Raw genomic sequence first — 14,971 nt, 5'->3', positions numbered from 1 at the left:
TTAAAGCTATATCTTATAACTTAATAAATTTCTATTAATCTATGTGCTGTCTCCAGGCTCATTTACCTCATTTATGTACTTTCCATGCTGCTGCTTCTGCATCTAGCTCAAGACCCTCAGACTCCGCCCTTCTTCCCAGCATTCTCTCTGCCCTGAAAATCCTGCCTAGCTATTGGCCATTTAGCTTTTTTATTAAACCAATCACAGTGACATATAGCCACACAATGTAAAGGAATATTCCACAGATTAATAAAACCATTAAGTGATCTGATAATTCTACTGAGATGTATGGTCAAAGGAAGTAGACTCATATGGAAAGGTGAGCTGCCTCTCATGCTCACTGCAGCATTACTCTCAGTTAGCTAGTTAGAGTAACAAATTACAGTGTGTACATATGTGGATGAACAGATGTGACACATATAGTAGAATATTCTTCAACCTTAAAAAATCTTGTCTCTTTGACAGCATGAGTGGTTCCAGAGGCCACTTTGCCTGGGAAATGAGCCAGACATGGTCCTGCATCATCTCTGTGACATGTAAACTCTTAAAAGTCAAATGAACACAAACAAAGAGTAGTCTGGTGTTTGCTAAGGGCTGGGGAGTAAATGGGGTGATGTTGGTCAGTATAGAAAGTTTTGGTGAGTTTTTGAAACCTCTTGTACAAAATGATGGTCATAGTTAAAAATACTGTATTGTAAACTTGAAATTTATCAAGAGAGTGTTCCTCCATGGACAAGGACAGCTCTCTGAGATGATACTAGGTTAATAAAGCTTAATTGTAGCTTCATTTTACAGTGTGTGTGCTTTTAACCATATACACAGACATAAATATGTTATACCCCTTAAATCAGTGTTTCTCAACCTTCCTAATGCTTTAACGCAACTCTTTAATACAGTTCCTCATGTTGTGGTGACCCACTCCTCTGACCATAAAATTATTCCATTGCTACTTCATAACTGTAATTTTGCTATTGGTATGAATCTTAATGTAAATATCTGATATGCAACCCCCAAAAGGGCCAAGACCCACGGGTTGAGAACCATTGCCTTAAATATAATTTTATCTGTCATACCTCAGTGATGAAGAAACAATAGCTTTCCCAAATGGTGTTTTAAACAGAGAGAATATGAATGTAACAGTTATATAAAGGAGAGAATGATTCTTTGAATTGCTTTCCTGTGTAAAAGGGAGGTTTAAAGCTGTGCACCTGATGAGAGGTGCTTGGATGGAACACACCTGCTCAGCCAGAGTTTTTAGGTATCACAGTTAATCAGGAATGTGAGACATCCCTGCTTGCCCAGGCAACTAAAGAGAGAAGTGTGTGCTTCCACACAGCAGCCATATTTAACAGCCAAAACTAGAACCAATCCAGATATCCATTAGCAACAGAGCAAAAATAATAATGTGCACTTACATGCCATGGAATACTGTATAGCAGCTCACAGCAGGGAGCCCCAGGTCTATATTGCTCTTTGGTTGGGTTTGGATCTATGAGTGAAGAGGACAAAAACTACTGCCAACACCCCGAAGTTAGGTGGTAAAGAAATGGGCAGTTCCAGCGAGGGTGACTGTCAGTCTCTTTGGAAAATGTCCCAGAAGCCCTGTCATAAAAGTGCTCATACTGCAAGGGAGCTGTGAGCTGTATCAGATGCCTCTAAGGTCAGATAAGATTGAGACTGGAGGTGTCCACTGGGTGTGTACTATGGAGGTCATTAGCCAAAGTACTTACCATGCCTGACTTTAGCGAACCTTAACAGTTCCAGCAGTCACTGCAAACCTTCATACTTAAAAACGAAACAACGCGTGCTTCTGACTCTCTCCCTGATGCCACTGCTCCATTCCCAGCTGGCACCACTCTTCCCCCATCTCTCCAACTCCCCTCCTTATGAATGCCCTTGCTTTTTACTTGAAAAACAATGCTAGGTCATTCTCATTTACCCTGCTCTGTCTAGATCACAAACACTGAACTGATTTTAAACAGCCAGGACAGAGCCGTTTGCCTTTCTAACTCTGAATGGGTCTGTAGACTGGTTTTCATAACACTTGTTTACATCAAATGTAGAGATGTTTTCCGTTCCCTGCAAATTTGCCTCTTAATTTAGACAAATTTCTCGTGCCTAAACATCCACCAGAAAAATAACCATAAATAGTTTAGTGCTTCATATCTAGAAGGAAAAATAAAGATTCTCTCTCAAAACCAGAACAAAGTAAAACGTGTTCTTCAAGCTTCCAGCCTGTGTAAAGAAACTCGGTGTTTCCCTCTTGTGTGCAGGTGCCCCGTTCAGAAGCTCTCACACTCCTTGGTTCCCTCGTCTGCTTCCCAAATACCTACCGGGAGATCCCTCTGCTGCAGTCCGTGCCAGAAGTGAGTGAGGTCATCCCAGGAACTGAAGATGTCAAGGTACATAGCTGAATCTTGAGTTTAGTATCTACAGCTGGAGTTCATCACCGTCTTCCATCCTATGCACTGATCTATTTTCCCCTGACATTTGCTGTTTCTTTTGAAAGCTTCAGTAGTCGTTTTCAGAAGTGAGTTGTATGAACTGTGAATGTATCACATTCACAGCATATTGCAATTAGACCTGAGAGCCCTGTTCCTCTGGTGTTTTTTTTTTATTAGTTCTGTTTATTGTTCCTAGAGATCATAATTATGTAATGAATCATCATTTGTAGTAATTCTGTTAGCTTAGTTATGCTGCATTAGTGTAGCAAATGATTTTATAAGAAATAATTCCAGTAAGTTAAATATTCAATCCCATTGCTGGCCTGATTAAATGCTACTAATAACCTGAAATTCCAAATTATTTCTTGGGGAATAAAAGTAAGCATTTTTTTTCTGTCTTCAGCTGACATTTGAAGCAAACAGAAAGTCCCAGCACCAGTCAATCAATCTGTAACCCTGATTATAATCTGTAATTCAATGTGCAGTGTGTAATCCAATCAAAATAAAATGGAGATTTTCCTATCTGGAAGTCTCAAATGCTTTACTTGATTTCCACTGGATCCCTAGAAATGCTGTGCTGCAGGCTGGCTCAGTTACCCAGGGAGGCACTTGCTGAGGCGAGCCAAGTTCTCTCTGAAGGAAGGGCTGCCCAAACTCCGTGACCTTTCACTAGCTCCAGGGTGCCTCTGACATGGTCAGCACATGCGGGAAACCAACAATGACATCACATTTTCATTTACTGAATTTTGTGTTTTTAGCATTACCTCATAAATATTTTACTGAAGAATGCTACCGAGGAACCAAATGAATGTGCAAGGTAAATGATGAACAAGAGGTAAACTATGTTAGACTTTTAAGATGCACATTTATGTCTAAACAGTTACTGTTTAAAAAAAAAACCCTTTCCATTTCTCTTACACACAGTGAAAATGTATAGTAAGCATTATGTCAGAAAGATGCTGTGCTTAGCTGCTTATAATGTCATTATTATTAGAGAAAAGAGTAAGATGCAGAGTAAGATCGCGTATACTGTGTTTTACATAAAATGCAAGATTAGAAATAAGTGATGTTTTCAGAAAGAGGGAGGGATAAAGCAACAGTTCATAAAAGCTGTATGTTTCGGGCAGAGATTCTAAACTCATTTGTACCTCGAGACATTTGGCAATGTGTAGAAATATTTGGGTATTTCTACCAAGCAGCTAAGACTGCTTCAGTCTGTGACCAAGATAGGGGGCTTTCTAGGCCAGCTATATGGTAAGAAATCCCTCCCTCTCCTCTCAAGGTGCAGGCCAAAGCTGGGAATGCTGAGAGAGAACATCCACCTCTCACTCAACTTCCAACCTTGTAAGGCCACTTCAGCCTCTGACTGCCTCATGGCAATTAGCACATGTCCTGGTTCATAACTTTACTGTCTTGTGAACTCTGCTGATTTTAAAGTTTATTAACTTTTATATTTTTCTGAACTTCACTTGCCTTCAGTAGATGGATTAGTCCAGTTTTCCTAGTCCGCCATTTTCAGAAACTATGCGTTACCAGTTTGCTAACATTGAACTAAACTTGGGTATGAAATATCCCCATCTTGATTTATAGATTCTGGTTCAGGTAATATTTTGTTCAGGAAGTTACATTACATCAAAAGTCTATAATTTTCTAGTCCCATCAAGCCCTCACCCTGTTTGGGTGTCACGCAAGGGAGTCACAAAACAAGGAACGTATTCTTCCCCCACTCAGAATATCTTTTGCAGCAGTAGGATTATTGTATCCTGTATATTAGTAGATCTCACTAGCATAAGTGTCCAAGAAGTTGTCCATCTCATCTTTGCTGTTAAATATTTTGTGTATTCTCTGGCTGTAAGGCTAGTCTTGTTGGATTTATCACTGTTACTGTTTTTGTCAAACGGTTCGTTTTTGTCTTTCCTCTTCCGAGTTGTTTTCATTTTCAGCTTTGGGCTCCTTCTTTATACTCTTCTGTTTGTGAGGTTATTCTTCTGTTGCTTTTTAAAGATGCATACTTGGTGTATTTTTAACTTTTCTCCTTTAGCATTAAAGACTTCATGTTTGTTGTTAAGGGCTACCTTTTCCAAACCTTGTTAAGTTTTAATATGCAGTATTTTTTAATTCCATTTTTTTTCTACTTTTCATTATGATTCCTTCATGGGCTCATGAGGAGTTTTTTTTTTATTAATTTCCAAATATATAGTTATTTCTATCTTAAAAATTTTTAGACTTACCTATTTTTTAAATTTTATGTGTTAGTGTTTTGCCTAGAACTAGAGTTATGCATGGATGTGAGCTACCATGTGGGTGCTGGAAACTGAACCCCAGTCCTTTGCAAGAGCAACAAGTACTCTTAACCACTGTCCCATCTCTACCCTCTATCTCTATCTTTTTTTGTCTCAAGTAATTACAGTGTAGATCAAAATGTGTGCTTGATGACTGTGTTTTAAGTTGTTAATATTTGCTTTAGGACTCCATGTGTAGTCAGTTTTAGCAGATGTCCCATATATTCTTGAAAAGAATGTACATAAGGGCTGGAGAGATAGCTCAGTGGTTAAGAGCACTTGCTGTTCTTCCAGAAGACTTGGGTTTGAATTCCAACACCCACATAGCAGCTCATAATCATCTGTAACTCCAGTCCCCAGTGACCCAATGCCCTTTCCTAGCCTCCTTCAGCACTACAAATATACATGCAGCCACAATACCTATAAGCATAAAATAAAAATGAAAAACACTGTACTTAAAAAGAGAAAGAAGAGAATTACACACTGTTCTTTAGTCATGGGGTATACTGTTCCAGATGTAACCTTACAGAGGTTCACATATTCTGCGTTCCTTGTGGACTTTATTTTGTTTTTATTAATTTGATCATTTACTAAAAGGTATGTTAAAAGCTTTCCACTTGTTGTTGTACCTTAATCTGTTTCCTGGAATTCCTGTCAAAGGCTATGATGTTATTAATTGCATAGGCATTTGGAATTGTCCTATCTCTGTAGTGAGTCAAATGTATTTATGTTTAGATGGCCCTCTTTATTTCTATGGATGGTTTGTTTTATTTTAAAGACCACTTTACCTGCTCCTGATTTTATACTGTATAATACTTTTTATCTTTTCAAAATAGCTTTTCTGTATTCTCTTTATGATTCTTTGCAAAAGCTGTATGTATCTGGATTTTATGATTGTATAAATTTGTGTGCTCCTTGTCTTTTAATGGAGACTTTATTTAGTTCATATGTATTGATCTTTTGGATGTGTTTTTATCTTATTTAATATTTTATTTTTAATTGGAACTCCTAAGCATTTTCCTGTTTATTACCTTTTTTCCTGCCTCTTTTCTATGCTTTTTTTTTCCTTTTTGGCTTTTAGTTTTTCTTTTCCATTGCAAATTTCATTGTCCTAGATTTCCATTCAGTTCTCATAAAGGTTGTTCTAAAGATTTTACTGTGATTTTTTTAAGTCTTGAAGTTAGTCTGCCTTTACCCACTTCTAAACAATGCCTGTCCCCTGCAACAGAATCTGCTTTCCTCTGGCAACTGCTCCTTTCCTGACCCCTGTGCTAACACCCCTTCTCTGTCTAACTTCTCCATATTAAAGTGACCCAGTGACTGAGTCTGGGCCTAGCCTTTCCCCGTGACTTTCTGCATGTCTCACACATTCTAGTCAGTCTATAACTGCTTGTTGATCATTTTCAGTTTATTTTCCTGGCCTTTTTAATGAATTTCTTGCATAGCCAGGTTTAGATATTGAACTCCTAACATCCAAATGTAACACAGCCATAACTGAATCTTCTAGTACCTTCTGACATCCCCTGCCCTATTAAGCCTGATGCCCCTCAGATTTCATCTCAAAAAAATGAAAATATTTACTCAGGTTTTCAACTCAAAGTCTTGTGGAATATATCTGATTTTTTAAAATCTTCTCATGCCTATCAAATAATCTTTGTAATTCCTTTCCCCTAATTTGTTTTATTTATGGAAAGTCACATTTCTTTGAAGAATAGCTCATACTAGCATGGTGTTTAGAAGAAATAATAGTAAAAATGTATTTATTTTGAAATTTACTTTAAAATAAAATATAGTGTTTGTCTTACATTTGACATGTATACTATACACTTTATAAGGGAATTTTCAGTAATCTAAGTTCCATGTCTTTTGTTCCTCCTCAAAATTATCTTAACAATAACAGTTTAGAGTCAATAAGAATGGGTGACATGGATTGTGATAGTTAACAGAAAATCTGCCACTTGTTTCATAAAATATTTAAGTACTAACTAGCATTGGTGATTCTGTTTATCCTGAAAACTGGCCCACTGGAATTTTTTTTCTTTTCTCTCAAGGGAAATATTCTGTTAGTATATCTATAATTGTTGCTTCTTTGAATAAATAGATTTATTTTGTCATTTAAAAAATATATTGAACTTCATGAGTGTTTTCCTCCTTTTGCTTCTCTTTTGAAAGATGCATCGCCATTTGCTCCCTCGGGGTCTGGATCTGTGAAGAGCTTACACAGTGTGCCAGCCATCCTCAGGTGAAGGATGCCATCAATGTGATAGGTGTGACGTTGAAGGTATTCCCATTTCTTAATGCCTTGTTGACATTAAACTTTCTCCCAGGATTTTAACCACTTTTAGTTTTAATTAGTCTGTTTTGCAGCTCCCTGTGTTATAGAGAGACAGTGACAGTGGCTTACAAGCCCCATTCTGAGTGCCGTGATAAATATTCTGGGAGGCTGCCAGTGGCTGCCTCACTGTTGACAGCTGTTCTTGGGTCATTTATAGTTTGTTTGTGGACCAAGCCTAGGCCAGTTGGGTCTCTTCTAGTGGCTGGACATCTTAGGATTTAAGAAAGTGAGGTTTCAAGCTGTGACCTCTTTGGCATGACTGAGATAGGCGCCTACAGCTTCCTTCTAGGAACCTGGGTGTTTATCTGCTGTCTGAACATAAGGCATTTGGGGGCATTGTCCTTCTTTGCTTTGTTATTGAGAGATGTGCAGTTTGTTGAGCATCACATGAAGCTAGGATATTGGTAATCTCTAGATACTTTTTAGAGTTTGTGTGATAGCTCTGTAAGGTGAGTCCCTGTTTTACACCAGAAGAAATCAAGTCCCAGAGAAATCCACTCACAAGTCCAAGGCAACGGGCATGAGTGACAGAGCCAGCATTGAAAGTAGATATGTGTGGCATAAAAGACATAATTGAACTTCCACTTGTGCAGTTAGGCTGCTTCCTAAAGCAGAGCTTGCATCCCGCCCTTCTTGGTTCCTGTGCAGAAACAGTAGACATAATTAGCACTCTTACTATCAAATTTGCAGAACCAGTGAGTCTCTGCCAGACACTGTGCCGAGGGCTTTGTGGGAGTTCTCAGTGGCAAGGGAAGTGTTCCTATTTTACTAGTGAAGGAGGGAACTGATATGCAGGAGATAGAAGGAGCTTATTCAGGCTGTAGGAGGATTCAGCTGAATCTGAATTGAAACTCTGCACCATCTGTCCAGGCCCTTTTTCCTCTTCTTGAAGCTATGATAGTAACAATGATTACGCAGATTCTAGGCAGTTGTTATTAGACCAGTGGCAACCCTGTTTGCCCTCTGTGTATTGTCTTCTTTGGCCCATGGGTTGATCAACCCACAGTGTTCTTCATCCTTGGAATAGAACACTGTGGTCTGGCCCCTGCCTGACCAAACTCAGTACCTCTTGTTCCTCGCCTGTGTCCTTTACTCCCTGTCACCTCATCCCCCATCCCTCCTGTATAACACCTGGTTGTATCTTAGAAGCTGGGCAAGTACCTGCTACTAATCCCTTGATGAAGAATGTAAGAATTGTAAACACTGATGCCACATGGCAGTTTCCTCTGGCTGGCCTGGCCCTTGCCATCATATTTAATACTGGGAACTATCTCAGGAGGTGAAGTGACACTGTTACCTGTACTTAACAGATGAGGGAAATGGACTGACTGAGATCCTTGCTAGGTCCAACCAGGATGCTCTGGCCTCATGCCTACCTAGGGTTTTATATAACTTCAGTGTACAGGATTCTGACTTCCAAACCACAGAGGAAAAAATACTGGATATAAGTTGTTGATTTGTATGGATCTCAATTCATTTTTAAATACCCCATTTTCTCAATTCTAAGATGTTTTTCAATTTTTTTTCCTTTTCTGAAACCTAAACATACACATTTAAGTTTGTTCCCTAGCTCTAGCCTTTACTTGAGAACACTGTTAATAATCTGATGTTATCTTAGACATGTGTAACTTCCTATATAGTATAGAACAGAGATAGAAATTGATAATAATAATTGAGCAGCACTGGCTGCTCTTCCAGAGGACCCAGGTTCAGTTCCCAACACCCACAGTTTGCAACTGTCTGTAACTGTGGTTCCTGGGGATTTGATACCTTATTCTGGCCTCCAAGGAAACCAGGCATGCACATGGTGCTGGTTTACATGTAGGCAAAACACCCATACATATTAAATAATTTATTTAATTTAGAAGGTTTGATAATATCAGAGGAATAGAATCACAGATGAACAGATTCACTTCTTTGAATGTTTATGAATTCTCAAAATGTCTGCCACATTTCTGTAATTATGAGGGAAAACAGGAGGTACCAGGAAAACAATCCAGTGATACGTGTTGTGCCTTTGCCCTGTGAGTGCCCTCATAGTGCCAGATCGTTCCACCGTCGATGCGTAGGTCTGACTACTCTGGCCCACCAGACAGACACAGCCTGCTCCATAGCAACCCCAGTTCCTAGAAAGTGTAGGCGATACTCACCTGCTGTACTCATGCTTCAGCTCTCCGCCTTTAATTCAGTGTTGGCACACTCAGTCCTTCCCAGTGGTGAGTGAGTGATTTCTTTTATCCCTACCATCCTTCGCCTCTCTCACTGTGTATGCAGACTGCTACTCCATTGGCAGTCCCTGTCTCCGGATCCTTAGCTGCCTCAGAGCCTGTGCCTCCACAGCACATGCATAGTGCTGCTCCTCTAGAGGGAAACCAGTTCTCCGTCTGTATCCTTCCAGAGCTGCAGTCCTCCATCCTACCACTTCCTCTCTGCCCCATCTCCCCCGTTCTGCCGTAAGGCCTTTGGTCATGTCTCCCACAGCTCTTGTCTCTTTCCCCTTGTCTGTGTCCAGCTTCTTAAGAGCTTTATTAGCACCCATTCATTCTTCTTCCCCTTGAACATGACGTGTACACCTCACTGTTATCCCTGCCAACAGTGATAACAATGGAAGAAAACAGTAAAATGCATTACCATCTCCTGTGGAGGAAATGAAGCAGGATGGATGCTCTTCCAACTGAAGAGCAGGAAGGTGTGGACTGCTTTATGGAGATGATGAAATTTTGTGTGAGGATCTGAACAATATAGTAGTGCCAGCTACACTAGACCTGGGAACTAGAAATTTGAAGCAAAATGAAGAGCAAGTACAAAGGCCCCAGGACAGAAACACCCAAGGTGCTTGAGTGGGGTAGGAGGCCAGTGGCGGTCAGGTCCTCTGGAGTTTAGATGAGGGAGGAAGGCTGTGAAGAGCCTCTGAATGCTCATGTGATTTAGATTAAGCAGCACAGGCATCTACAAGCTATGTGCTGTCAATAATAAGGTGTGGCTAGCAGTGTAGCCTCTAGGTTCTGGCTAAGACTGGAAGCACAGGTGTCCTCATCCCATTTATGTATACTCAGCGTGATGACCAGGACTTTGCACATATTACCTCTTTGGCACCCACCTCACAAAATAAATAAATACATAAGTAAATAAATAATAATCCGGCGGTGTCTTAGTTACTTTTCCATTTTCTATAAAGAGACACCATGCTGAAAGCACCTTATAGAAGGAAGAGTTTATTAGGGCCTACAGTTCCAGAGGGTTAGAGTCCATGACCATCATGGCAGGGAGCATTACAGCAAGCAGGCATGGCACTGGAGCAGCAGGTGGGAGCTCACATCTTGAGACAGCAGCCATGAGGTAGAGGGAGATCTAACTGGGAATGGCATGGGGTTTTGAAACCTCACCCCCAGTGACACACCTTTTCCAACAAGGACATACCTCCTAATCCTTCCTGAACAGTTCAAACTATTGAGGACCAAGCATTTAAACATATAATCCCGTGGAGACCATTCTCAGTCAAACTGCCACATTCCACTCCCTGACCCCCATACATGAAAGTGGCCATATCATAATGCAAACTGCCTTCAGTCCAACTCCAAAAGTTCCCATAGTCTTTCATGGTCTCCATACAGTTCAAAAGGCCAAAGTTCAAAGTCTCTTCTGAGACTCAAGGCAATCTCTTAATTGTAATCCCATGTAAGTTACAAAAGCAAATGTAATACTTCCAACATACAATGGCACAGAATATACATTTACTATTCCAAAGTGTGTGTGGGGGGGAATCAGGGCATAGTGAGGAAATAATGGAATACTGAAGCCTGGCAGGGCAAACTCCAAATCCTGTAGCTGTATGTCTGATGTCAAGAAGTCAGATGGCTCTGTCCTTCCAGTTTTACTGACTGAAACATATATTAGCCTATGAGGGCCATTCTCATTCAAGCCACCACAGACAACTTTGGGAGACACACCCAGTCATTGAACATACCCTAGTCCATGGGTTATGTCCTTAAAGTCTGCTTTTCCACATTTCTTAGTGTGTTACATGTGTGTTCTTTTATTTCCTCAGGTAGGAAGCCATTTGATTAATCCCTGTTTCTCTCTGTGTGAAATGAAGATAGCATCTTCCTTACAGAGCTGTCAATGACAATTTGTCAATGACAGAATGAGTTACATTTGTGTAGAAGGTTCAACACACAGAGGACACTCAACCATAGACTCTAATTTCCTCAAGTTGTCAATAGTATGATTTATATTAGCTGAATACAGAATTTTAAACTTGGACTTTTCATTTCTAGGCAAACAATGGCCACCTTTTTCTTCAGATCTATAAATTAATGTAGGTGATTCCAAACAATCAGCAGTGTAGACTGATGGAGTGGCCATGTGCAAATGATGTTAATTGGACATAGTTTTCATCAATTGCACATGAGATACGTGTATAGGGCTGGGAAGAGCAAACAGCCCTGTTCTTCCTCCAGAACACACAGCTGCTGAGCTGCTCTGTTTACTTGGGGGTTTTCATTCCTTTTGTAGTTTCCTAACAAGACCGTGGCTCAGGTAGCCTGTGATGTTCTTCAGCTGCTGGTTTCCTACTGGGAAAAGCTTCAGATGTATGAAACTGCTCTACCGCGAAAAATGGCCGAAGTAAGTCCTTTATCTGTAATGCTAAAGCATCCGTATTTCCTTCTTAATAATGTATTTGATATCTAATTAACTGTAGATCCTCAAATAATTGTTAGAGAAACAACTATTAAACTGCCATGTGAGCCCCGTTTTCAGGCGGTGTTGGCTGGCTCTTCTCAGCTGCAATTCTAGGCACTGTGCAAAGAAGCCTGCAGTGTTCCAAGGCAGAGGCTGATGCTTGGAGAGTTTGAAAGGCAGACACAGCCACAACAAAGAGACCTTTTGTAGGTTGGGCTTTATTCATTGAGAGTAATTTGGATGGTGCCAACAAGGAGTAGGCAGCTGGTTTAATGCCTTCCTTGCAGGGCGGGGGCCTGGCTGTTGTGTAAAGCAGGAGTTGTTCCCAGACTAAAGCCCTGGGCCACGCTTGCTGCTATGGCATGGCTACTCCGCAGTAATGAGATCAGTGCAGTATTAACCTCTGAGGGGGAGGCGGTTAGGAGAGGAGGCAGGAGTAACAGGAAGTACTCAACCACAGCTTCTTGGAGGTCAGCTATAGCCAAGGAGTCTTTGCTCAGAGCCTAGTGGAGACTAGCTCACAGGTGCCTGCAGTTTTTATAACTGTACTTCTTCAAGCAAGCCCTGTTTTTTACCCATCCAGTGGAGACTGAGGAAATTTGATTTGTCCCCATGACAGATGGCAGGGAGAGAGAAGAAGTGATGCAGATTCATTTCCTCCCTGCCCTAGACAGACTTCATTGGTTGAGATGGCTTTGTTCTTTCAGAATCACATCAAGAGTCACAAGTGGTTTTTGACCTGAAGTGACCTGGAGTAAAATAGACCTTTTACTCTGATGCAGAATGTAAAGTTGGGTTTAGTGCCACTGTGTAATTATCTAAACAGGATACCTGTGAGAATGAATGGCATGCTGTGATGTGGGAACAGGAGGAGGAGACCTGTGCTAATTTATAATAGCAAATGGGAACCTTTTCATAATTATTTTTGAAAACTTTTTTTTCACTCCACTAGAAATGTAGGACTAATAGTAGGTATTTTGTGACTATAGAGGGAACTATTCCTTCCCTTGAGGTCTCGATCTCCCACCAAAGAAGTAGAAACCATTACATATCATTATTTTCAGATCTCCTACAACTGGCCCTATTATCGTCCAGTGAGTGTTTAGCTATGTTTAGTTGCAAGGTCATCTTGGGATTTTTAACATACGGCTTCTAAACTATCATGGTCTGCTTGATTGGGTTTTATCTTTTGTGCAGATACTCGTGGCCACAATTGCATTTCTTTTACCAAGTGCAGAGTACTCCTCAGTGGAAACAGATAAAAAGGTAAGTGACATATTAGGTAGTTTTCCCTCACACTTATTTTTAAATATAAGACAAAATGGTAACTAATTTTACAAATGATGGCGTCATTTATTACATCCTTATATGTTGGCTTTAGCATTCTTTCCTATGAAAGCCATTTTTGTTTACTTACCCTGCATTTGTGTGTCCATTGAATATTGAGCAGGGACAATCCTGTTTATTTTTACATGCAGTGGGTCCTCAGGGACATAGAGTGAGATTCTGGATATATTTCTTCTTCTAGTTTATTGTGTCCTTGCTCCTCTGCCTCTTGGACTGGTGCATGGCTCTGCCTCTGAATGCCCTTCTCCACCCGGTGTCCACGGTGGTCCTGGAGGAGCTGCACCCACCCCGGGCTCCCTTGCTGGATTATATCTACAGGGTGAGTCTCCTCTAAGCCTTGAGTACAGATGGTGGACCTATGGATTAAAAATTATCAAAATGTTGTGTATTTATGTATTTGTGCCTTCTGAAAAAGACCAGTGGAAGGTTAAGTATTTGGAAAGAAATGAATAATTAATGAACAAGCAGAACAGATGCAATTGCAGAAAGCCAGTAGTTGCCAAGGTGAAGATGCATACATTTCACATGACTGTCATCTTTAAACAATTACTATTTGATCAGAATGCCCCCAGTCTTCATGGCACGTGATTTCTGCCTACTTAAGTTCAAAATGGACTATTGATGTTGTAGGAGGGTCTGCAGCATCCAGAGATCTGTTTTTCAGAGTAAGAAAAGAAAACCATAATGCTTCTAGTAATCTCTTTGCCTTAAAGAAACCTCAAGGGGCAGGTGTGGTGGTGCAGGCTTGTAATCCCAGCACGTGGGAGCATGAGAGCAAAAGGATTGCCTTGAGTTCAAGGCAGCCTAGGCTACATAATGAAACCCTGTCTCACAACCAGAACCAAACCAAAACGAAAAGAACACAAAGGGAAAAAATCCTTTGGATAGGAGTTAAGAAATCTCACTTTGTGAGAAGTGAGAGACTTTAAAATCTGTGTTCAATTTACTTTTCTTTAATTATGCTTTGAAAATGATATTAAATTATCCCTTATAATATGTGGGTTCATACGTTGTACTGATTTAAACTCAGGTTGTGGTCACCCTGCCCTCTACCGTGAGGGCTTTCCCACAACCATCTTTCATCTCCTGGGCTGGGTCCTTCCATCTGTGTTGCCTTTGGAGGCTGATTGACTGAGGTGTGTGCAATCCCACATGAACAGAAACCTCACTTATGCTTTCTATGTGCCCTGAGAATGTAGGTATTATTACTGACTTGCTTGTAGCACAAAGATAGTTAGGAATGGAAAGAACTCCGTATTGTGACATGTTCCTAAGTAGCAGTCCTGTCTCCCGGGCACTGTGGGGGGTTGGACAGTTTGTCAGGGGTCAGGAGGTGGTGGCATACTGAATGCCACCCCTGTCTGTTCTCCTCAGGTTCTGCACTGCTGTGTCTGTGGCTCAAGTACATACACACAGCAAAGTCACTACACCCTGACCTTGGCTGACTTGTCATCCACCGATTATGACCCCTTCCTACCTCTGGCAAATGTGAGGAACTCCGAGCCGGTCCAGTACCATTCATCAGCAGACCTGGGGAACCTGCTGACTGTGGAAGAGGGTACGTATGTCTACAAATACACAATCTTATGGGCAGGAAGAGGTAAGATTGTAGTCTTGTCCATGCTTGTGTTTGAGGTTTGTTTTGAATCTACTTATTAAAGTCCCAGTTTATAGACTCTCTTGTGGCAAACTACCGTCCCTGTTTCTTCCTCTTTTTGTCCTCTCTTTTTTCTCATCTTAAATTATTCACATGGTTTTGTATTACTGAAAATCACTCATACCCATGGAATGCAAAAAAAAAAAAGGTTGGGGGGACTCATTTTTCTTCCCCAGAAGTTTTACATCTGGTGGGGGAGATAGGATGATGCTGGGCTGGTAGC

General features: G+C 40.7%; 1 protein-coding gene across 1 annotated transcript in view; it reads left to right on the top strand.

Annotated features, from left to right (window-relative positions):
• Positions 1-14,971, top strand: part of Ralgapa2 (Ral GTPase activating protein catalytic subunit alpha 2) — a 290,311-nt gene that overhangs the window by 161,150 nt on the left and 114,190 nt on the right. Inside the window, 7 exon segments of the mRNA XM_052725986.1 lie at positions 2,274-2,402; positions 3,203-3,261; positions 6,899-7,007; positions 11,577-11,687; positions 12,942-13,010; positions 13,273-13,410; positions 14,466-14,649. Of these exon segments, the coding sequence (XP_052581946.1) occupies positions 2,274-2,402; positions 3,203-3,261; positions 6,899-7,007; positions 11,577-11,687; positions 12,942-13,010; positions 13,273-13,410; positions 14,466-14,649 (799 nt within the window).

The sequence above is a fragment of the Peromyscus californicus genome, unplaced genomic scaffold (genome assembly GCF_007827085.1).
Source record: "Peromyscus californicus insignis strain IS unplaced genomic scaffold, ASM782708v3 Scaffold_7__1_contigs__length_154581171, whole genome shotgun sequence".
Classification (NCBI taxonomy): domain Eukaryota; kingdom Metazoa; phylum Chordata; class Mammalia; order Rodentia; family Cricetidae; genus Peromyscus; species Peromyscus californicus.
Note: the sequence above shows the minus strand (reverse complement) of the source record. Positions and strands in the feature narration are given on the sequence as shown.